The 23955-nt window shown below is 42.1% G+C and overlaps 1 protein-coding gene across 1 annotated transcript in view; it reads left to right on the top strand.

Annotated features, from left to right (window-relative positions):
- LOC126272930 (lachesin-like) overlaps positions 1-23955 on the top strand; it is a 2822604-nt gene that overhangs the window by 2453951 nt on the left and 344698 nt on the right. The window contains exon 8 of the mRNA XM_049976227.1: positions 2655-2786. Within this exon, the coding sequence (XP_049832184.1) occupies positions 2655-2786 (132 nt within the window). The remainder of the gene's footprint in view (positions 1-2654; positions 2787-23955) is intronic.

The following is a 23955-nucleotide window of genomic DNA, read 5'->3' as shown; positions in this document are numbered from 1 at the left end:
CGCAGCATGTTGACGTTACCTGAAAAGACGCTTTTAGTGAAGCTCTAGTATCAGAATGGGAAATGTGCTAGTTCAGCGTTACGATCCTATCGCCATAGGAAGGGGATTGGAACGGGTAATGGTCCGTTGACAAATGCGGCTGTGGCGAGAATGATTTCGAAGTTCGAAGCCACGGATTGTTTAGACGACAGAACCCGTAGTGGCTAACCGATGACAAGGTGTAATGCTGCTGAGACAGTTCAGGAAGAAATGGAGACTGTTGCGGGTTCCTCGTGTAGTCGCATGTCGCATTCCATACACTACTGTTTGGTTGGCACTTAGGCGTACCCTCCGATGCTATCCGTATAAAATCAATCGGCATTATGAACTATTAACTGGCGATTTAGTGAAGCGGAGGGCATTTGCGGTGTGGGCGTTTCAAAAGATGGCGGAAGATGACGATTGGTTGAGTAAGGTGTTGTCGACCGACGAAGCTCATTTCACGCTCCAAGGGTCTGTCAACGCCCACGACTGCAGAATATGGGCTACCGAAAATCCTAGAACTGTCGTGGAAACTCCATTGCACGGCGAGAAAGTCACGGTATGGGTTGGATTTACCACATCTACCGTTATCGGCCCTTTTTTCTTCGAGGAAATGTGTGATTCTGGTTTTGTAACTGCTACCGTGGCGGGTGAGAGGTACGCCGATATGTTACAGAATCACATCATCCCCAGCCCGGCTTATAAACACCTTCTGGAACGTACGATGTTTATGTAGGATGGCGCTCCACCCCATATTGCTAGACGCGTGAAAGATCTTGCGCTCTTCGCTTGGTGATGATCGTGTGCTCAGCCGCCACTTTCGTCGTGCTTGGCCTCCCAGGTTCCCAGACCTCAGTCCGTGCGATTATTGAGTTTGGGGGTTACCTGAAGTCGCAAGTGTATCGTGATCGACCGACATCTCTAGGGATGCTGAAAGACAACATCCGATGCCAATGCCTCACCATAACTCCGGCCATGCTTTACAGTGGTGTTCACAACATTATTCCTCGACTACAGCTATTGTTGAGGAATGATGGTGGACATATTGAGCATTTCCTGTAAAGAATATCATCTTTGCTTTGTCTTACTTTGTTATGCTAATTATTGCTATTCTAATCAGATGAAGCGCCATCTGTCGGACATTTTTTGAACTTTTGTATTTTTTTGGTTCTAATAAAACCCCATGTCATTCCAGGCATGTGTGTCAATTTGTACCTCTCTATCTACATTATTCCGTGATTTATTCAGTTTTCAAATTTATGCTGACTTTTTGATCACCCAGTACTTCTGCCACCGTCAATTACACATTTCAGAATTCAGCTGTCGCCTTCTCCACATGACATTATGTCAAATCTTTACTGACCACCAATCTTGTTATCAGATGTTATCATGTTCGTTCCCTGATTTGTGCCTGTTCATCAAACTTCCATCAGCAGTTCTGGGTGGTTACATAGGCGTTCACAGCGTAAGTGGAAATGTGTGGGTGTTTGAGGCCCCAGATTGATTCCATTATCTTTCCTGGTTTTCAGGTTTCGGTGCTTCTGTCCTTCCTTATACTGTCATATATTGATTTGTAAATGCACTGCAGCTATAAATCTCTTAATTTAGAATGGAATAAATATAAACTATATATCTAGGAACTGAGTGATAAATTTCGAGCAATTGAGGATGATAACTGCGAAAAAATTTTATTACAATATGTGCATGACATGTAAATATTTTGATCGTTTTCTTATACATAATAGCTGTAGTTTAATTCTTTGGCTGTGTGCATACAGTGGTGAAGAGTACAGATATTGTAAGTGTGTAAATTCTCAGTCAGTCATTCTTGTGCTGTGGCCACAGGCAAAGAGAAAGTAAATCTCAGGCAACAAATCTAGTCCTCTGTCACAGTACTTCTTCTGTCACTGGTTGTTTCCCTTTTCTCAGTGATTTGTAAATGTGAAGTATACAATCAATCTTCATGATTCCTCAGTGTATAACTTGGTACATAAAACAGCAGGAATTCAGCCAAATTTAGCCTTCTTATGTTACAACTGAAGTCAGTCATTGTTGCTGATGATGAATGATAACTTGCACCACAGTTTCTAATCAACAAGCAACTTGGTGTACCACTGTAAATAAATGTGTAAATTAGTTATGAGGTCAGAGGATTGCAAGTGGATTCCACACCTAATACCACAGTGACTAGTGAAGCACTGTGGTGTCCAAAGCAGTCTTCAGTTTAATGAGTGATGCACCTTTCCCTGTTCCAGCAAAGAGCAAATGTAGGTGACATGTGCACATACAAAGATGTGTACTTGCCTAGACTTGTAGAAACTGTTGCAAACTTATACACTAACTATAACTAATAGTGTGGTGACTGTAGTAGCAAGTTAGGGATAAAGGGCAGTATGAGGACAGTTCAAGGTTACCCCAGAGATAGTGGTGTGAGGTGGGGTGGGGTGGAGTGGAGTGGAAGGGTGCGGCTGGCCTTGAACATTTCAAGGTCACCCCAGAGATGGTGATGTGAAGTGGGGTGGGGTGGAGTGGAGTGGAAGGGTGTGGCTGGCCTTCAACTGTCCCTTACTGTCCTCTGTCCCCTGCTGCAGCAGTGCTGTGTCTGCTGACTCTGCCACTCTGCCATGTGCCAGCAGTGCAGTCGGTGGAGGGGGAGGTGCTGACGCTGACCAAGGTCACCCGCTCCGAGATGGGCGCCTACCTCTGCATCGCCGCCAACGGCGTCCCGCCCTCCGTCAGCAAGAGGATGATGGTGCACGTGCACTGTGAGTCACCCAGCACCTCAAATATGTCTGCTGCTGCCAAAAGCTGCTGTTTGCGCTCGTAACAGCCTGTCTTCATTCTAACTGAAACAGTTGCGAATCAACCACCTGACATAAACTGTATGCACGATTGCTACCCGAGGAAGCACATTTACACACTGATGTGAAGTGACACATCATGACACTACTGTTTAGCATTTGATGAAATGTCAATTTTCACATTAACTTGTTTACGAACTGTTAATCTTTTTCAATAATTACACACTGTGGGAGAGTACAAACTGCACTGTAGTTATTCTGTGCAACGGGACAGGGTCGGAGGGAGGGGCGGGCGATAGGCAGAGATACAAGGAAAGCAGCGACACATCAGAAAACAAAAACGTTGATAGAGTCTTCAAATTTCAAATTTGTGTGAATTTCTAAGGGACCAAGCTTATCGGTCGCTAGACTTCCACAATACTTAAACTAACTTAAATTGAATTATGCTAAGAACAACACACACACCCAAGCCTAAGGAAGAACTCGAACCTCCTGAGGGAGGGGGCGCGCAATATGTGACACGGCGCCTCAAACCACGGGATCACTCAGCGCGGCGTTAGCGTCTTCCAGGCAGGCTAGATGAAGGTATGAGGGATCCATCCCAAGGATTCTTCCTACCCTGCACTTCAGTGATTGTACTAGGACAGAGGAAACTGTCAAAAGGAGCTGATAAGAGTCATGATTCCATGGGATATGGAGCTTTATAAATATCACCAACTAAACAATAGAAACTTCCTGGCAGAGTAAAACTGCTTGCCCTATTGGGTTCAAATGGTTCTAATAGCTCTGAGCACTATGGGACTTAACTACTAAGGTCATCAGTCCCCTAGAATTTAGAATTGCTTAAACCTAACTAACCTAAGGACGTCACACACATCCATGCCCGAGGCAGGATTCGAACCTGCGACCGTAGCGGTCGCGCGGTTCCAGAATGTAGCGCCTAGAACCGCTCGGCCTCCCCAGCCAGCGCCGGATTGGGAATGGAACTTGGAATCTTTGTGTTTCCTGTACAAATGCTCTACTGACTGAACTATCCAAACATTACCCACGAACTATTCTTACAGTTTTACTTCCGCCAGTTTTCCTATCTTCTAAATTTGTCAGAAGATCTCCAGTGTACCCCACAGTACTGGCACCTGTGGGAGAAATACTAGCGGGAGCCACTTGTGCTGTCGAAACGTTGGAAAAATCGTTAAGCAAACTTCGGCCTAATATCTGAAGACAAAATACCAGTGGGCAATATGACCAAAGTCATCAAGGAAACCCCAACAATTTTACTATCTGGTTTGTGTTGTATGAGTGCCGTTTCGAAAGTCCTGCACCACGCACATGCGCTACCGTTACGGTGCCTTAATCACGTTGAAATTCATGTCAGTTATCAGTAAGACTTTAGGCGTGATGATCGTAGTTGTGTTTGCCGTATCGCTTGTCTGTGTCGTGAGTAATTCAGTTTGAAAATGGGATCTGAAACCAACACAGACCGGATTATAAGTGTAGACCATCTTTCCTGCATGAAATCGAATTTCTGCGTGGAAACACCACAACGGAAATTTACGACGCTTCGAAAGATGCGTGCCGATATAGGGTAGTGGATCGCAGCGCAGTATCACGTTGGTCTTCTGGATTCCGTGGTCAGATAAAAACTGACGGAAAGACAAGAGCTGCAATGCCATCAACGGCCACAGGCTACACCTCTCAGGCTATTATTAATAACAGTTTCAGAGAGGACTGAAGAAAGAAATGAGACGAAGTTTATATGAGACCAGAATGTCTGTCACTTGAGTTTACAGAATCGTAACTGAAAAGTTAAAGGTGAGAAAAATTGCTGCCAGATGGGTTCCTCATGATCTGAGTAAAGAGTAGACAGCAGGCTTCAGAAGAATTGCTTCAACGGCATCGCACACAAAGGCGAACAGTTTATGAAAAGGATTGTCGTACTTGACGAAACCTGGATACGAGGCATTGAGCCATAATTTAAGTCTCAGTCGTCACAATGAAACAGTTTCGACTCTCTACGCCCGAAAAAATACCACCGCGAACAATGAAAGGTGTAACTGATGAAGTGCTTTGCGTATGGCATGGATGTAATCATAACTACGAACAGAGGGCCCCAGGGGACGTATGTAACTGGCACATATTACAAACTGTTTCTGCAAAACGTTTTGCACCCGAAAATTCGTCAAAGAACGTTTGAAATTCTTGCAGCTCATTTTGAACGATAATACAGGACTGCATATTGCCCTACCAGTTACAGAAACGGTCGACAAATAAGAATGGGAGATACCTCCCCACCTACCATACAGTCCTGATATAGGCCCATCATACTTTGATTTGTTTCCCAGATTGAAAGAACAACTCCGTGGGAAACGTTTTGAAACAACTGATGAAGCTTGCGGTGAGGTGACTAGAATAATCAGATAGCTGAACGGTGAAGGTGCCCTGTCCGGCAAACAGAAGTTTCCAAAACTTGGGAAGCTGTCGTAAGCAACAATGTAGATTATATTGAAGGCTCACAAAGGTATTTTGTGATATAAATTATTTTCTTCAATTCTGTCTTACAGCGAGCAGAACTTTTGAAATGACTCTGGTGTTATTTCAACTGAGTGTGGTAGCATAACTGACCATTGTTTGGTCGCTTATTAACAGATATGAAAAGTTTTATTTTCAGCAGACTCCATGGAATTTATAGTCTTCCAATTTTCAATTCTTTTTGCGGTTAAAGTGCATAATTTCTACGTATTCAAAGTTGTCATCTGTTTTCTACACCACTGCCATGATTTTGAATTAATTAATTAATGCTTTAAAATTGTTTCTGTTCTGTTATATTTGGCCTCATACAAAAATCAGATTGAAAAAGTTCTGATGCACCCCCATGGTACCGTTTCAGATACTAGAGCATCAAGATGCCTGGAAAATATGTCCAGAAAACAGAAGAATTAAGCACCTAATATTACCAGTATTACAAGTTCAACGTGCCTACGCGTCGTCACCGATTTCGTACCCTTTTATTGTGTATGCAGGGTTGAAAGTGGCAGGAGTGATGGCTCCATTTGGCCAAGCGTTTTGAAGAAAAAAACAGCGCTTTTGACTCGGGTAGGGCGAGACAAAAGAAAAGAGTACAGAGTGGCAATTCGAGGGTCGTGGATTCGAATCACTATGTGGAAATTCTTTCCTTCTTATTTTCAGTTTTTACGTTACTGCTCTAGAATAAACAGAGATGATGCTCAATGTATGATGTGTGATGAATCACTATGTGCAGGCAAACAAATTTCTTTTGTTAACTGAATCGTCTGCAGGACAGCCGCAGTAATACGGCGACGTTTTTCAAGATGGATGAGGATTACCATCGTGCGGTATTAAAGTGATTTTTCCCTAAATGCACCCCGCTAGTCCAACCCTGCAAATGTCCAGTTTTGGTCATCAGCTGAAGATATTGATCAAAAAGTTTAAACACAGTTCTCATCTCTCCGAGAGAGGAAAAGAAATCTCATGCCGAGAAGACAGCATCAAAATTCATTCCGTGGTATATCAGCAGCCTTCCCCGCCAATATTTGGCGAAACTACGTGCTACGCGTGCTTTTCTGCCACATTGTGCGGTCATACAGAAATTTTTGTGAATGTAAACCAAGTTTGTTCTTGTTACAGATACTTTAAAACAAATACGTAAGTGGTAAAATGCGGCGTTTGCAACGTGTACAACATGGTCAGAAAATTACTGGTTAATAAAGCATATAATTTTGTATACAAAGGACTTGCGTATGCAGTGCATTACCTTTCTAGAAATGCATTTGCAGTTCGAGATTTTCCACTGCCTTTAATTCTATTAAAATATTAATAAATACAGTAGATTAAGCATTATTTTGGTTACTGTAAGTAACGTAAAAACTTAAAATAAAGAAAGAAATGTTTCCGCAAAGTGGCTTGAACTCAGGACCCTCGAACTGTCGTGATGTGCTCTTTCCACTGCTGTATCCGCGTGACTGTTTCAACATAAATGCCTCATGATGCGCCCGACCAGCGTCAAAAAATCTATTTTTTTTTTCCAGACGCTTGGCCCACTTCTGTCAGTTGCATTTCCGGTTACGCTCAGTCCGGAACCGCGCGACTGCTACGGTGGCAGGTTCGAATCCTGCCTCGGGCATGGATGTGTGTGATGTCCTTAGGTTAGTTAGGTTTAAGTAGTTCTAAGTTCTAGGGGACTGATGACCTCAGCAGTTGAGTCCCATAGTGCTCAGAGCCATTTGAACCATTAGAACCATTTCCGATTAAACCATGAATATAGCATAAATGTAGACGAAATCGGTATTGGTGAGTAGGCGCGGCCCACCCTTGTTAGAATGCCTATCTCGATGGCTAATAGACTAACTGTTAATAAGGTCAACAAAGAGAAAATTTTAAGTTCTCAAAATAGTGTAAATTAATCAGTTTCATCCTGATCATCACATGTATGTAGATGCAACCGTTGACTGTTCAAAGCAAGAACAGCAAACCAATGGCGTTAATTCAGACGAAATAGAATTGCTAGCTAGTTTCGGAGTGTTTATGTCCACAATGGTCGCTTTATGCTGTTAGACTGGGAAAAATACGGAAGGCTGCAGAAAAGTGCATATAGGTCCTACTTATTATCTATTTTTTACGAGTAAATAGTTTTTGTGATAGCTAATTTCGATTAAAAATATGTAAGCGAAAGCTTCTGCCAACAGCCATGGTTTGATGAAAATTAAATTTCCGTTTCAGTGGCCACTTTAGTGCTCCTTCCCCTACGACTTTACATTATTTCATATCAAACATCGCATACCCGAACCGTCTGAATTCAACAGGCAGGGGATTTGCATATCTGTCTAACAATTTCTCTCATCCTTTAGTTCGAAAGATAATGTAAGCCTTTCTTTACAAAAACTTGTAGTGACCTGTCGGATGAACTTATTGAGAGATTCAGACAAGGACATTTTTCAGATAGAAAGACGGTATGAAGGAAAATGAGTATCTCGTAATGTTAGTGGATAATAAGAAACAGACAAGAAAGACACCGAAGGAGAGGAGAAAAGCATGATGTATTCCCACTATCTGGAGACTCATTTCTCCTCACAATGCAGGCGTTCGGGGACGGTAGTTGCATGTTTTTTGATTTTCTTATGCGCATTTTGCTGTGCTGCGTGGAAAATTTCTCTGCCAAACGTTTCGACTCATAATTCCTGAAATATCATCAGAAGCTACGTAAACTCAGCAAGTCGAACTGTTTTAAGTTTGAAAGTGCTGTCAGATTCTTTTGGTCTCTGATGATGCCTCCGACATTATGAGACGAAATATTATTCAGACCAGTATGCCGTGGACAACGGCCTAATGCCCATCAAACAAAAACCACCGGGGCTCACAAAAATATTCATTTAGAATAAGCGTTACAGAGCGAATGCCATGAAAAATTGTGCCATATGTTAGTTTTAGGGCATTTTTAAGTCAACTTAGTAACATCATAAAAAATTGATCATCATCATCATTTAAGACTGATTATGTCTTTCAGCATTCAGTCTGGAGCATAGTCCTCCTTATAAAATTCCTTCATGATCCCCTATTCAGTGCTAACATTGGTGCCTCTTCTGATGTTAAGCCTATTTCTTCAAAATCATTCTTAACCGAATCCAGGTAGTTTCTCCTTATCCTGACTCTTCCTACCCTCTACTACTGAACACATGAGTCTCTTGGGTAACCTTGCTTCTCCCATGCGTGTAACAAGACACCACCATCTAAGCCTGTTCGCCCTGGCTTCTACATCTATAGAGTTCATTCCCAGTTTTTCTTTGATTTCCTCATTGTGGACACCCTCCTGCCATTGTTTCCATCTACTAGTACCTGCAATCATCCTAGCTACTTTCATATCAGTAACCTCAACCTTATTGATAAGGTAACCTGAATCCACCCAGCTTTCGTTCCCATACAACAAAGTTGGTCGAAAGATTGAACGGTGCACAGATAACTTCTTGCAGAAGAGAGTAGATCGTAGCTGAGCGCTCACTGCATTAGCTTTGCTACACCTCGCTTCCAGTTCTTTAACTATGTTGCCATCCTGTGAGAATATGCATCCTAAGTACTTGAAACCGTCCAACTGTTCTAACTTTGTTCCTCCTATTTGGCACTCAATCCGTTTATATCTCTTTCCCATTGACATTACTTTCGTTTTGGAGATGCTAACCTTCATACCATAGTCCTTACATTTCTGATCTAGCTCTGAAATATTACTTTGCAAACTTTCAATCGAATCTGCCATCACAACTAAGTCATCCGCATATGCGAGACTGCTTATTTTGTGTTCACATATCTTAATCTCACCCAGCCAGTCTATTGCTTTCAACATATGATCCATAAATAATATGAACAACAGTGGAGACAGGTTGCAGCCTTGTCTTACCCCTGAAACTACTCTGAACCATGAACTGAATTTACCGTCATCTCTAACTGCTGCCTGACTATGTAAAGACCTTTAATTGCTTGCAAAAGTTTGCCTCCTATTCCATAATCTCGTAGAACAGACAATAACTTCCTCCTAGGAACCCGGTCATATGCCTATTCTAGATCTATAAAACATAGACACAATTCCCTGTTCCACACCAAAAAATTGACCTAGTTTTCGAAATCCACCATATGATACATATGCAGAGAGAAACGATATTGTGAGTCCTGCTACAGTATATTGACAGAAAAATACTGTAAACAGGATAGAATCAGCAGTCAGCTTGTTTTATGAGGATGACGTTTGGTTTGCGGGACTCTCAACTACACGATCATAATCGATCAAGTTTGTTTTTTAGATGTTTGTTTTATAGATGGATGCAATCAATACATACGATAAACATTAAGAGTCAAGTTTCTAGACCGGTATTCAGCTGCGCCGCTTCGCACATGCTGTTGTGCACAAAAATGAGTCGCCTACAGTATACTCTCTCATGTAGCTACGCTGCCACTCCAGACATCCCTAACAGCGTAGTTTCCGCGCACCTCATTACGCCAACGCGAGTCGTTCTCCTGGCCACGGCACGGTCAGATAAGGGCACCACTATCGCCTAAGTTGCGTAAATTACCGTTCCTTTATTTTTTTCCCCGCTTGTGAACACAGCTATGTATCACTGAGGTCACTGTTCACTTTTATCACGCTCTTTGTTGCTTCCTCTTATCTTGAGCACGTAACCTAGAACCTCTTGCGAGCAGTTTCTAAGAAAACAGTACAGTCGTTTCAGTTCAGTCTGTTGCGCAGTCCAGAATAAACACTAGACCCTACATAAGTAACATTTTCGAAGGATTTTACTTTGCGTTAACAAAAAGGTCAGCAGTGATGGAACTTAATTTTTAACTCTACCTGTGAGTTTCATGGAACACCTTGTCTAGTTGATTGTGCTATAATTTTAACGTCCACTTTTTCATACCAGAAAATATATTTTTATACCGTAATTTTAAGGTTCCTTATTTCCTATGAGTCTGAATGTTTCTTTTTCAGAGCGTAATGGATCTAAAATTAAACTTATTACTTTCTGTCGTCCTTATCATTTTCATTATTAGATTGCAAACCCAGACTAAAAAAATTTCTTTGCTTATAAAACCGAACTGACCTTTAAAATAACTGAAAATCGACATCTGAATTTCCTTCTTCTTCTTTTTCTTCTTCTGCTTGTTCTTATTCTTCCTTCTTTTCGTTGTCATCTTGATATATAAGATGATCTTCGCGTGTTTGATTGCAGGTCGTTTTAAAGCTCCCTTCGATGTGAATGTTGGGTTCCGTCTATCGTCATTTGTTCCATTCCTCTCTCATATAGATTTCATATCGTGTATTTGTCGAGACATCAAGAGATTGCAATTGTGAAGTAAGTCCTTCCGGAATAGCAGCAAGCTTCTCTTTCGCAGAATTATTCAAATGACCACTGAACTGATGTAGCACAAGAAGAGAACTCTTCTCCAGTAAAGCACCTTTTCTTCTCTCCCACACTACGGTAAGCTGCAATTTCGCTATTTCAAGAGGCTATGGCATTGTTTTGCGCTTGAAAATGACTACTGCGCGAAGTTTATTACCGTCAGCACAACACGAAAGGAAAAGATCGTTGTGCATTTTTTTAATGATCACTTGTTCTTATAGCTACAGTTTTAGGACCTTTCATGACAACATTTATGTTACTAGGCAGATCAAAATTAGAAGGAGTTTCGTCCATATTCGTTATATAGCTTATTTCCGCCCTGGTTTTCTTTAGATATTGAATAATAAAGCGATGGAAAGATATTTTCTCTTCATACTTCTGTGACATTTTCGAACATATTTTGATTTTGGTCAAATTATAAGTCCATGACACTTCCTAAACTTGTAGCACGAACCAACTCCACTCTTGCAGTCTGTAAAATTTTCCAGTTGTGCTAGTTTACTACTCTGTATTTGAATCATCTTTGTATTAATTCTAATGACATTTTGACGATGTCCTTGAATCCATTTCAATACTTCATCTTCTAGTTTTGGCCATTTTGCATTCAGTCCTGTATTTGCACATTTAGTCTTCCTCATTTTTTTCTGTTTTTCTTTACTACACCGCCAATCACGAATGGTTTTGTTCTGTCGGTGAATGCTATTTACTTGTTCTGTTTCCATATTCTTCTGAATATGTTTCTACTTTCAATTTGTATGTACGGTTGCCAATAACACAATGACGCATCATAAGCATCGTAAACTAGACAGTCTTCTGGTTTTGTAACGGTGGGGCTGTTGCCAGATACATCGGTTTCCCGCCGCGTCGAATATATGGCCACGTTTAAGACTGGCGGGACTTGAAAATCAAACACTCATCGTTTTTAAATTAATTTCTAACATATGTCGAACTTGAATTTTGGGGGCAATTTTTTTGAAGAAAAAAAATGAGACTTGTAGTCCGTAAAGTGTGGTGTACAATACGTTCGTGGGTGAGCACTACATATTCCTCTTAAGGCATGTTTTCGAGCAATGAAAACTTTCTTTCTGAACGGCGAGTTATCGCAGAATATTCCATGTGAGATTACTGAATGAAAATACGCAACAATTGTCAAATTACTGATTTGTCTCTTCCGTAGATTTGCGATAATTTGAAATACAAATGTGGATGGGTAACGCTGTTCGCGTAGTACCAGTAGAAGTTACGAATTTTAATATGTTATGTCATTCTAAAGTGGGAGTGATAAGGCCATGCGCAGAAAATCACTTTTTAAGAATATTGTTTACCATTTCTTCTATTGTTGTTCGAATTTTCCGATTCATTACAATACTAGTGTGACCTGCAAAAAGAACTAAATCTGCTTCTTGCATATCAGACGTAAATCGTTTACATACTTGTGAAACAATAGCTCATCTAAGATTGAACCTTGTGGGGTCTCATACGTAATATCCCCGCAATCGGAAGAATCTCCCCTGCTTACATTGGTTGAACTATTTGTAAGGCTACTGTATATTTTTTAAATACACAGGACACATACAAATATGCTCTAGTATCATCCTCAGGGACGAAGACGAACTGAATGTCCACTAAAACAACTTATGGATCCTGTTTAACTGGAACCGAAACGCGCCACAGTGGCTTTTTCTGACTGAGGTATTATTATTATTACGACTTTTAGCGTCGATGCTCATGTAAGGAAACGTTACTTCAAAGGTAAAACAAGCCATTATTATTTATATAAAGCTAGTACAAGGTAGGTAAAAGAAAGAACACTATCGCATTTAACACAATTGAACATTCCTCATAAATCTTTCATACATAGAACAAACCTCAAGCAGTCATTCATGTTTACTTGTTTACATAAATGCACTGGAGTGAATATCTTCACAAATCTTTCGGGGACCCAGCAGTGTGTCATACAGTTCCATATATGGGAAAGTGAAATTACATTTTAGCATTAAATAGAAAAACCAAAATATTGGTTTTTACACATGACCAGTACTTATTCATTTTTCAAAAACGGGCAAAGAATAAACTCTATGACTTAGGGACGATTGTTATTGCAATGTTTTTCTCCTTGAAGAATTTGAAAATGTCCACCCATCTATCCTGTATTACTACATTGTTAGCATTCCACTCACGTAATTTTTCTAGTATAATCGTTTCAGCCACACAAAATTCATCAAACAAGATTGAACAGTCAAAGATAACATTAACTGTGCCTTGTATTGTTGACATCCTGGCCTCCACATCTATTTTGGTTTTGATTTCAAAGCACACCAACGGAAATCGGTGTCATGTGTAGATTTCTGACTCCATGAAACCAGATAGTCATATGCTACACAGTAGACCATATTTACAAATGAATAAAATCTATCTAGAGCTGTTCACCTACTCATATAGTTTTAGTAACATGGATTTAACTTGGAGACTCAAAAAATTATTATCTCTCCTATTTTTTACCTTTGTTTTTAGTAGCTCATAACAGCCTAACGCTTCTGCAACACACATATTCTGCCTTTCAGTTTCTAGAATTCTGGTTTGAAAGATATGGAGCTGACTGTGCATAAACCGTAACCTTTATTCTGACTCCTCGTTATTCTGACAGGAAAAATGATTATAAAGCAGGGTACAATTTCACAGTCCTTTCAAGTGAATGCAGTAATGTTAACGCCTTGTGCTGCTGTAAGCCAGTACTTGCTAGTATGCAATATTCACAAATTCACAGAATTCCTATAGTCGTTCCCCCATTACACAGAAATACTTACATATTTTACACACAATCTTTTCTACGTCGATTGGTAACTTGCATACTGCTGTTTCTACGTTGCTGTGAATTACATGTGCCATGCAACCAATCTATGCAAGAAACTTTTTCAGACTTACTTCTAATTTCCTCTCTTAACCCGAGCAGACTTATTATTCGCATTGCCATCATATAGACACTCAGATTTTGACTCCAAATAGTTGGCCTGTAGAACAAGCTCTACACGCTGTAATAAGACAGCTGATGTTCCTTTTTCGAGAGAACAGAAATCTAATGACTTTACATGTAGCCCTCTTTCAGGTTTGAAATATCTGGCAATGAGAGGAAATAATTTAGTAGATTTATGATTGCCATTATCGATAGAAATAGTTAAAAATTCGCTTCATTAAGGTCTTCAGTAAAAAGCTCTTTGCAACGTAGAATCAATACATTGTTAACAATACATTTGGTGTAAAGTTAATATCATACAGTTTCTTAATCATTTTCGAGTCCATGGAACTACAGCAAATTTCTTAATTTGTTCACGATAAGTTTCGAAGCTTAAAGCTTCATCTTCAGGTGCCACCAAATAATTATAGGAACATAAATGTGAGACGGTTGGGCCAGTCAGTCATGTGGGGGTCACACCCTGCACGACACGGAAGCATGTTGTAAATACATAAAAAGTAGTGGCAACACGGCTATAGTTTTACATACGCTCATTATAATCGCCACACATCACGATCAACTTTCACGACAGAGGTGCAAGGTGTCGCACACAGCCAATACATCCATCTCTGATGATATCGTGGAAGGACCACACTGTGGCACGAACGGTGTCTCTTCTCGTGTTGTAGTGCGTGCCACGAAGAGGTTCCTTCCTTTTAGAGACAAGGTCGTAATTGCACGGTCTAGTATCGGGTGAATACGGTGAATATTCCGGCATCTCCCACCCCCATGTTAGCAGGAGCGCCTGAACGGGGTTAGCCGCGAAGCATCGTGCATTGTCATGAAGAATGTGTGGGATGCAGTGCCAAAAGGAAACACTGCGCCCTTTCACCTCGTGTACTTAACTGTTGACACACGCACGTTGTTTATGTTTCTTAAGCATTTAGGTTGCTCGAACTGGCCTTCCGCGCTGTCAGACAGTACTCACTACAGCCGGCCGTGGTGGCCGAGAGGTTCTAGGCGCTACAGTCTGGAACCGCGCGGCCGCTACGGTAGCAAGTTCGAATCCTGCCTCGGGCATGGATGTGTGTGATGTCCTTGGGTTAGTTAGGTTTAAGTAGTTCTAAGTTCTAGAGGACTGATGACCACAGAAGTTTAAGTCCGATAGTGCTCACTGCAACTGACTACTTCAGCTGACCGTCTGCTGTCAGATACATACAGCGGACGCGCCAAGTGACACACGTTCAACACATAACGGTGGTGTTGCGACTGTTCTTTATCGAACCTGCGTATTTATGACACCTGATTATGGTTTGTGGACTGAAACTGATTGTATAGTACGGAAATTTTTATCAGGTTCTGTTGGTAGTGAATCACTTTTTGAAATAACTCGAGCTTTGGAACAGAACCCTCTTAAAATATATTGTTTCATTACTTGGAATAAAACTGTCTGGAGAATTATTTACTTTTACAATAACCCTTGTAGATACCGATAAGATGGAGATCAGTGTTGAGAAGTGTTACTGGTACACAGCCACAGCAACTCGCGGGCTGTAAGCGGGCCTTAAGAGGCCCAGAGGGAAGGATAGGGATGGAAAGCCAGGGAGTGGAATGGAAGGCAAGTGTCGCCGCTTGACAGGACTGGGGGTGGGGGGATGGGGGGTGAGGGTTGGTAGGCGTGGCGAGAGAACGCCATGTGTCTTGTCCGGGCAGGAATTCCAATAAACGGCACTGCGTGACCCGGGACGTCTGTCGCCGCGTCCGCTGAGCGCCTCGCGTTTAAAAACTGTGAAGGGGCTTCGGGGGCGGGGGTGGGGGCGGGGGCGGGGCCGAGCCGAGCCGGTACCCGACCGCCTTGCAGGGGCGGCTGAAACTGCTTCTGCCGGCACCTGGCCGCTACAGTGTCAGTATCATTAGGCAGGAAAGCAACTTGGGCGTTTGCTGATCTATATCTTCCTTACTGCATCCTGTGATTAGTTCACTCTGCTGTGGTACCTCTCGCCTCCCCTCCACTTCCTCTAGAAAATGGAACCCTAAGGCTGTCTAAAGAGCCGCCGTCTGCACTCCTCCGTGTACGTGGCCCCATGGTGGCTTTCGCATCTACGCGGCACGGGCTGGGGCCGTCCGAAAGCCACACGGAAACTGTGGCGTCAACACAGTCACGTGTGGGCTTCAAATGGCTCTGAGCACTACGCGACTTAACTTCTGAGGTCATCAGTCGCCTAGAACTTAGAACTACTTAAACCTAACTAACCTAAGGACATCACACACATCCATGCCCGAGGCAGGATTCGAACCTGCGACCGTAGCAGTCGCGCGGTTCCAGACTGTAGCGTCTAGAACCGCTCGGCCATCCCGGCCAGCGGTCACGTGTGGGGCAGTGAGGGCTTCAGTCTAGTTCACACACATGCACTCGGTTGCAAAACGTGTTTGTCTAAACGACCTTTGCAAAGTTACTCTGGAGCGCAGAGTTAACGATGAAGGTAACTTTTGCACTATGTTGGTCCGCCATGTAACTTAGCTCGTTGGAACTTGGACCACACATAAAAGAATTGGCACAGTATACTACAGATGGTAACTGAAAGAAATACGCAATGAGATGAACACAAATGACACTTTTAACGCAAGAAAGTTATTTCACTGTAGTCATTGAGAGTCATGAAGATTCCTCAGGTCAGTACAAAATGGGAAACATGGTTTATAATAGGGTGTCTAACCACCGCACACGGCAATACATACTCTGCAATGTGCACCCATGCTGTTCACAAGGTTGGTAAAGAGTTTTTGAGACACAGTGCACCATTCCTACACCAGTGCTGCTGGATGCTCGTTGTCCCATGAAGACGTAGTGCAATATGTCCTCCCAAACTGTCCCTGGAAGTCAGAGGAGTAGGAAGGCGAGCTTCCACCAACTCCTCCATGTGCGCATTGTCGAACATGATCATTTTGTTGGTACACATGTTACGGTGTGTGAAGACATAAAGTTGCATTGGCGTTGAAACGTCGCCTTAAAAAAATTAATGAATTACTGTGCTGATAAACCTCTTACTTTATTACATTTTCAAACAGCTGAGCAGAACTGAACGTACTCAGACATTTCTCTCTTTACTTATTCTGATCAACACTAAACTAACACACAGTATTTTTAGCGCAACGCAATCTGACTTTCAATGAAACCTACAAAAGAATGGCCCTGACTAACAATAAACTATACCTTTCATGAATCATTTACCTCACAAAGATTCCAGGTTCCAATCCTGGCAGGGTCACCATTTAAAACGTCCTCTTAAAAAAATTAATGATTTACTGTGCTGATATACCTCTTACACGATTTGATTCTCAAACAGCTGAGCAGAACTTAATGTACTCAGACATTTCTCTCTTTACTTATTCTGATCAACACTAAACTGACACACAATATTTTTAGTGCAACGCAATCTGACTTTCAATAATCCTTACGAAAGAATAGCGCTGACTGACAATAACCTATACCTTTGATGAATCACTTACCTTACAAAAATCTTCGTTACTCGAACTACTGCATTACAGCAAGTGCCAATGCTGCCAGCTAAATAAAAGATTCTAACTACTGAAGGCACTAACTACTGACAGGCATAGTTAGCAAATGAAAGATTTTGATAGAGAACAAACAATGTATTTACCTTAATAATGTTCAAACCTCATCATACATATATCCTTTCGTGATATCCAGTATTACAAATTTACTGTGTCTGATGGACACACATCCAGATCGTCCGCTCTCAAAATCCTGCCATCTCTCTCCCCATATTCACCACTGCTGGCGGCTCACCTGCAACTGCGCAACTCTACGCGCTGTTCACATCCAACTGCCCAACACTACAATAGCAAATATTCCAACAGTGCAAACCAGCCACAGACTTCACACAGCACAATCAGTGCTTTCTTATATAGAGCGCTACGCAGCGTTACCAACGTAAAAACCTAAACAGACTACTTACAGCGTAGCGATGTCAAAATCTTTGAACGCGTTATGCTCAAAAATCAGCATTACCTTGGCACTGTACTCATTTCGCTTTAGCATCTTGTCAGGCGTGCATTAGTCCGTGACTTTGTATTTGTGGATGACAATCCGCCTAGCCCATTTCCCCGACTTACATCCCATCGAGGAAATGTGGGATGCCTTCGGAAGAGATGTTGCAGCATGTCCACGCGCATCAACTACCATCCAGCAGTTTTCAACTGCACTGGCGGAGAAATGGTACACCCTGCCACAAGAAGCCCGTGGTGATCACACAATATATTAACATCCATGTCCCGTTCTTTATAATGTCCAGGGGACCGTCACGAATCGCGGTAACTCCAGTGCAGTCATTGCCTTTTACTGAAATTGTCATTTGTGTTAGTCTCAAACATTTGTTTCAGTTACCGTCTGTTCTGTACTGTAATGTCCTTTACTGTAGTGTAGACGCATCGTCCAAGTTTCCTCAAGCTGTTCTACTTGACAGTTACACATTCTGCGAAAGTTACTTTCGTCCTTACGTTTTGCACAGCAGTAAGTGGGTTTGCTGTACGGCGACGTGACGGTACACTTCAGTTCCAGTGTACAGGGTGATTCTAAAGTCACTATATATTTTGTAGTCAAACAAATTTTATTAACCAATATGTAATGGCACTGCAACTTATGTTACAAAGGGATATAATTTCAGTACATTTCAATGTGACCACCTTGTATGTCTAGGCACACCCCCCAGCGCTACACTGTACACCGAAAAACCTACACAAGCATATCTGGTGTAATCTCAGCAGCTGCAGCTCGAGTCCGCCGTGTTAAGTGTTCAGTGCTGCGGATCTTCACCTGGTATACCTTAGACTTGACAAACCCCTATGCAAAAAAGTCTTAAATCAGGAGAGCGGGGTGACCTCATACGTAGAGAGGCACGATCCAACTTCCGGGAAATGCTTGATTCAGATAATCCTGATCAACGAGGACAGAAGGGGATGATACACCATCCTGTTGAAAAACAACAGTATCGATAATCCCGTCAGCTATCAACTGGGGCTGCAAAAACTGTTCCAACATATCTAGGTATGCCATTCCTGTAACGGTTTGTTCTGCGAAGAAGAAGGGCCCGTACACTATTTACCTCGTTATCCCTAACCACATTCAATTTTGGTGTGTCACGTTGCCACTCGTACAGCGCACTTGGTTGTTCGTTTGCCCAGATCCTGCAGTTGTCTGTTCAGACGTCCACAGGTATGAAATGAAGCTTCATCACTGAACAAGAAATTTTGCATCAAATTCTCATTTTCCACAGCTTGTAGCAGATCATGACACATAGCTTGTCTGGCTGCGTAATTCTCCGCTTCAAGGTTATGTACGACCTTGATATGATACGCACTTGTGGTTTGAGGAATACCAAACTCCCTTTTAAGTCTCCTGGTAGATGCGGAAGGGCTACGTGTGATCGCATTCTGCACACTTTGCACGGTGTCTGACGTTATGGCCGGCCTCCCTGGACGTTCTTCGTCTGCAACACTGCCAGTACGCTGGAATTTATTGACTAGGGTCTTGATAGCAAGCCTGGTGGGGCCTGTTTTTCGGAATCGACGGGCAAAGTACACACGTCATTCCACGAAGACGATCAGAAACAACAGATTCGTTCTTCTTTGACAAGCACCTTGCCATAGTACCTGCCCGAAACAAATATTCCTTTACTATATCACTGAAATCTATAGTGACTTACTATATCACTGAAATGTATAGTGACTTTAGAATCACCCTTTATTATGAGTATCGAAGCTCCACCTTCGTCACTGTAATGAAAGTGTTGTCACCAGATAAAACTATTTTCGTCTGGACATAACTGTAGGTTCTTTGGTTTAACTGGAGGAAGTATCATCAAACTAAAACACATGGAATATTTGTTAACTTCACTACATAAATGAATGAGAGATTTGCTTAACTTTGACACACTCCTTCGCCACGGGAGTAATGGGTAATTTGCGCTGTCATGCACTAAGTAACAAACTGTTCTCGTAAGGTGCAATCTCCGACATCTACAACAGTAGACGTTTGTCTAAAACATTAACTGCCACAATGACGCTGACTGCTGTCGCTGAGATCGCCAACTTGGATGGTCTCTCGTATGCTCGGCGCTACATTGGCCACAGTGTGAGCGTGCTGATGCTGCTGAGGTGGTGGTGTGGTCGTGTGCCTCGCACTCGCTGTTGCGGTTTGCAGCCACCCCTCGCTAATGCCTGTGTTTCGATTCGCGTTGCTGACTTTGTTGAGGCTCCACAATCTCTGGACGATGCCAACCTGCTGCTCGTGGGCTTCAGGGTCATATGCTCAAAATCAGTACAAATGAGATGAAACAAACATGTCTGAATTTCGTGATTCGATAAATAAAATTTGTCAGCTCGGTGTTTGGCGACGACATTTTTGTAGCTTACTCCAGAAGGTGCTTGAACCTTTTAAGAATGACATTAGAACAATTCAGCGGTTCATAACACGGATAAAGAGGCTTCATGAAGATAAGATACGCTGTTGCGTGAAGTATTATTATTGGAATTGAGACTGGAGAACACACTGCGTTTTTCTGGCGAACATACATTTTTCACAAACCTTTTCTAATGGATCAAATCAGATTTTGATTTCTTGTCTCAATAATATCCAAATCGTGTTCCAAAGTCCACAACTGCCAAATATCCTCAACTGGGTAATTCTTTCGGACATCAGAGTTTTGGATTCATCCATATTGACTAGGTCAACATTTTATTCTTTGGTTAGCTTCCGCATTTGCGGAGCTGTGGTTCTGCTGAGAGACTATTCAGGACACCTCCGTATTTGCCGAAGACCATCGACAGAAGTTTCCAAACACAGAAAGTAATCTCCATTAATGTTACGTGCATAATTACTTCTTACAGAACATATTTTAGGCACTAACTCCGACATCATCAAACCTTCGGCTCTCAACTCACGAAGAACTGTGTCAAGTGCAGCAGTCTTTCGCACGTTGTTCTTGTAATGATTTTCATAATGTCCCACAATCACCTACGCATAGCTTGACTGCCCCAAAACCATTCATTTTCTCACTCCCATGTCGAATTCGTTGAAATTCCAGCTAACCTAAAAATGTCAGCAAGTGATAGTTTCATTTCGTGAAAATTGGAACGCTCCAAAGCTGAATAGTTTCGCCAGTGAGTTTATGCTTAGTATTCCGATACTAATTTCCGTGTACCTTCAAGTTCTAGAAAGACGTAACTGAAAGTTCTCCTTGCATCTATTAAGATACTCTCCCCATATGATCAAAAAAGGCATCTGTGCACTCGAAAAGCTACATCCCCCATCGAAAGACAATTTATTTGTGTCATACTTCAGTTGCCCATGTAGTTCATCGAATATACTGGAAGAATTACTTAGTAACATTACAGAGCTGTTGAAACAGGGTGTAAAAGTATCCGCACTCGTTCCTTATAAATTTCTGCAACCAATCCGCTGTATCCTGTTTCTCCCGTTTAAGTGACGATTAACTAAAACCCATGCTATCGTTTGTACCCGTTCCATTCCGCTGGCACTACAATGAGATACTGGGGAGGAATGAAACGAAGCAAGGTATGACGCCCTCCAGCAGCCGTGTAAGCGTCAGACCACTGCTGTGGCGTGCCTTATGTACGCCACGGTCTAGACGTCTGCTACACATCTGTGAAGTGGATTCCAGAGGTGGTCACTAGGCAACGGATTTTTGTGCACTAAAAACCTTAAAACATTTTACTTCTTACGTAAGAAAAATATAAAAAATATACGTAAAAATGAAAAACAATTTCAGTATTACAGAACTGTAAATACTTACCTTCAAAATAACTCACCAATGACTCTGACTCAATGGTGGATTGCAATTACTGATTTCTCCAAGTTTACTTCATAAAAAAACAAACAATATACTAAGCCGGGAGGAGGACCTATCAACATCGAGTGATGGCAGTCTTGCATATTTCATCTAAGGAACATCACTGATACACACGTTTTCAATTTCAACAACGTTTATTTTCCCTTCTAAAATCGTGGCAATATTACACAAAGTATGAAATCTACCCTATTTTCCGAACACACTTTCAAATTTCTGTTTAATTTCTTCTACTTTTGGACGTTTGAGTTAATTAATCTTTTTTCAGTATCTACACCTACATCTACATAGATAATCTGCAAATCACATTTAAGAGTCTGGCAGAGGGTTCATCGAACCACCTATTCTCTATTATTCCAATGTCGTACAGCGCGAGGAAAGCACTAACACGTATATCTTTCCGTACGAGCTCTTCTTTCCCTTATTTTACCACGGTGATCGTTTCTCCCTACGTAGATCGGCGTCAACAAAATATTTTCGCATTCGGAGGAGAAAGTTGGCGATTGGAATTTCGTGAGAAGATTCCGTCGCAACGAAAAACGCCTTCCTTTTAATGATGTCCAGCCCAAATCCTGTATCATTTCTGTGACACTCTCTGCCCTATTTCGCGATAATGCAAAACGTGCTGAACCTGTTGGAACTTTTTCGATGTACTCCGCCAGACATGTCTGGTAAAGATCCCACACCGCGCAGCAGTATGCTAAAAGAGGGTGGACAATCGTAGTATAGGCAGCCTCTTTAGGTGATCTGTTACATTTTCTAAGTGTCCTGCCAATATAACGCAGTCCTTGGTTAGCCTTCCCCACAACATTTTATGTGTGTCCCTTCCAGTTTACGTTGTTCGTAATTGTAATTCCTAGTGTTTAGCTGAATTTGCGGCCTTTAGATATGATTGATCTATCGTGTAACCGACGTTTAAAGGATTCATTTTAGCTTTCATGTGCATGATCGCGCACCTTTCGTTATTTAGAGACAATTTCCAATACTTGAATCATACAGATATATTTTCTAAAACGTTCTGCAATTTGTTTTCATCTTTTGACGAATTTACTAGTCGATAAGCGACAGGTCAGCTGCAAACAACCTAAGATGACTGCCCAGAGTGTCTTTCAAACCGTTTATATCGATAAGGAACACCAAATGGCCTATAACACTACCTTGGGGAACGCCAGAAATCACTTCTCTTTTATTCACTGACTTAGCGTCAATTACTACGAATTCTGACCTCTCTGACAGGAAAACACGAATCCACATTACTGAGACGATATCTCATAAACACGCAATTTCACTACAAGCACCTTGGGTGATACAGTGTCCAAAGCCTTCCGGAAATCCAGAAATACGGAATCAATCTGAAATCCTTTGTCAATAACACTCAACACATCGTGCGAGTAAAGAGCTAGTTGTGTTTCAAAAGAACGATGTTTTCTAAATCCCTATTGACCGTGTGTCAATAGACCGTTCTTTTCGAGGTAGCTCAAAATGTTCGTTCACAATATATGTTCCATATTCCTGCTGCTCGTCGTTAACGCTATGGGCCTCTAATTTAGTGGATTACTCCTACTACCTCTCTTGAATAGTGGTGTGACCTGTGCAACTTTCTAGTCTTTGGGTACGAATCTTTCGTAGAATGAACTGTTCTATATGATTTTTAAGTTTGGAGCTATTGAATCAGAATAGTCTGATAGGAACCTAATTGGTATACAGTCTGGTCCAAAAGACTTCCTTTTAAACTCCTGGAAATTGAAATAAGAACACCGTGAATTCATTGTCCCAGGAAGGGGAAACTTTATTGACACATTCCTGGGGTCAGATACATCACATGATCACACTGACAGAACCACAGGCACATAGACACAGGCAACAGAGCATGCACAATGTCGGCACTAGTACAGTGTATATCCACCTTTCGCAGCAATGCAGGCTGCTATTCTCCCATGGAGACGATCGTAGAGATGCTGGATGTAGTCCTGTGGAACGGCTTGCCATGCCATTTCCACCTGGCGCCTCAGTTGGACCAGCGTTCGTGCTGGACGTGCAGACCGCGTGAGACGACGCTTCATCCAGTCCAAAACATGCTCAATGGGGGACAGATCCGTAGATCTTGCTAGCCAGGGTAGTTGACTTACACCTTCTAGAGAACGTTGGGTGGCACGGGATACATGCGGACGTGCATTGTCCTGTTGGAACAGCAAGTTCCCTTGCCGGTCTAGGAATGGTAGAACGATGGGTTCGATGACGGTTTGGATGTACCGTGCACTATTCAGTGTCCCCTCGACGATCACCAGAGGTGTACGGCCAGTGTAGGAGATCGCTCCCCACACCATGATGCCGGGTGTTGGCCCTGTGTGCCTCGGTCGTATGCAGTCCTGATTGTGGCGCTCACCTGC

The sequence above is a fragment of the Schistocerca gregaria genome, chromosome 5, assembly GCF_023897955.1.
Source record: "Schistocerca gregaria isolate iqSchGreg1 chromosome 5, iqSchGreg1.2, whole genome shotgun sequence".
Classification (NCBI taxonomy): Eukaryota; Metazoa; Arthropoda; class Insecta; order Orthoptera; family Acrididae; genus Schistocerca; species Schistocerca gregaria.
Note: the sequence above shows the minus strand (reverse complement) of the source record. Positions and strands in the feature narration are given on the sequence as shown.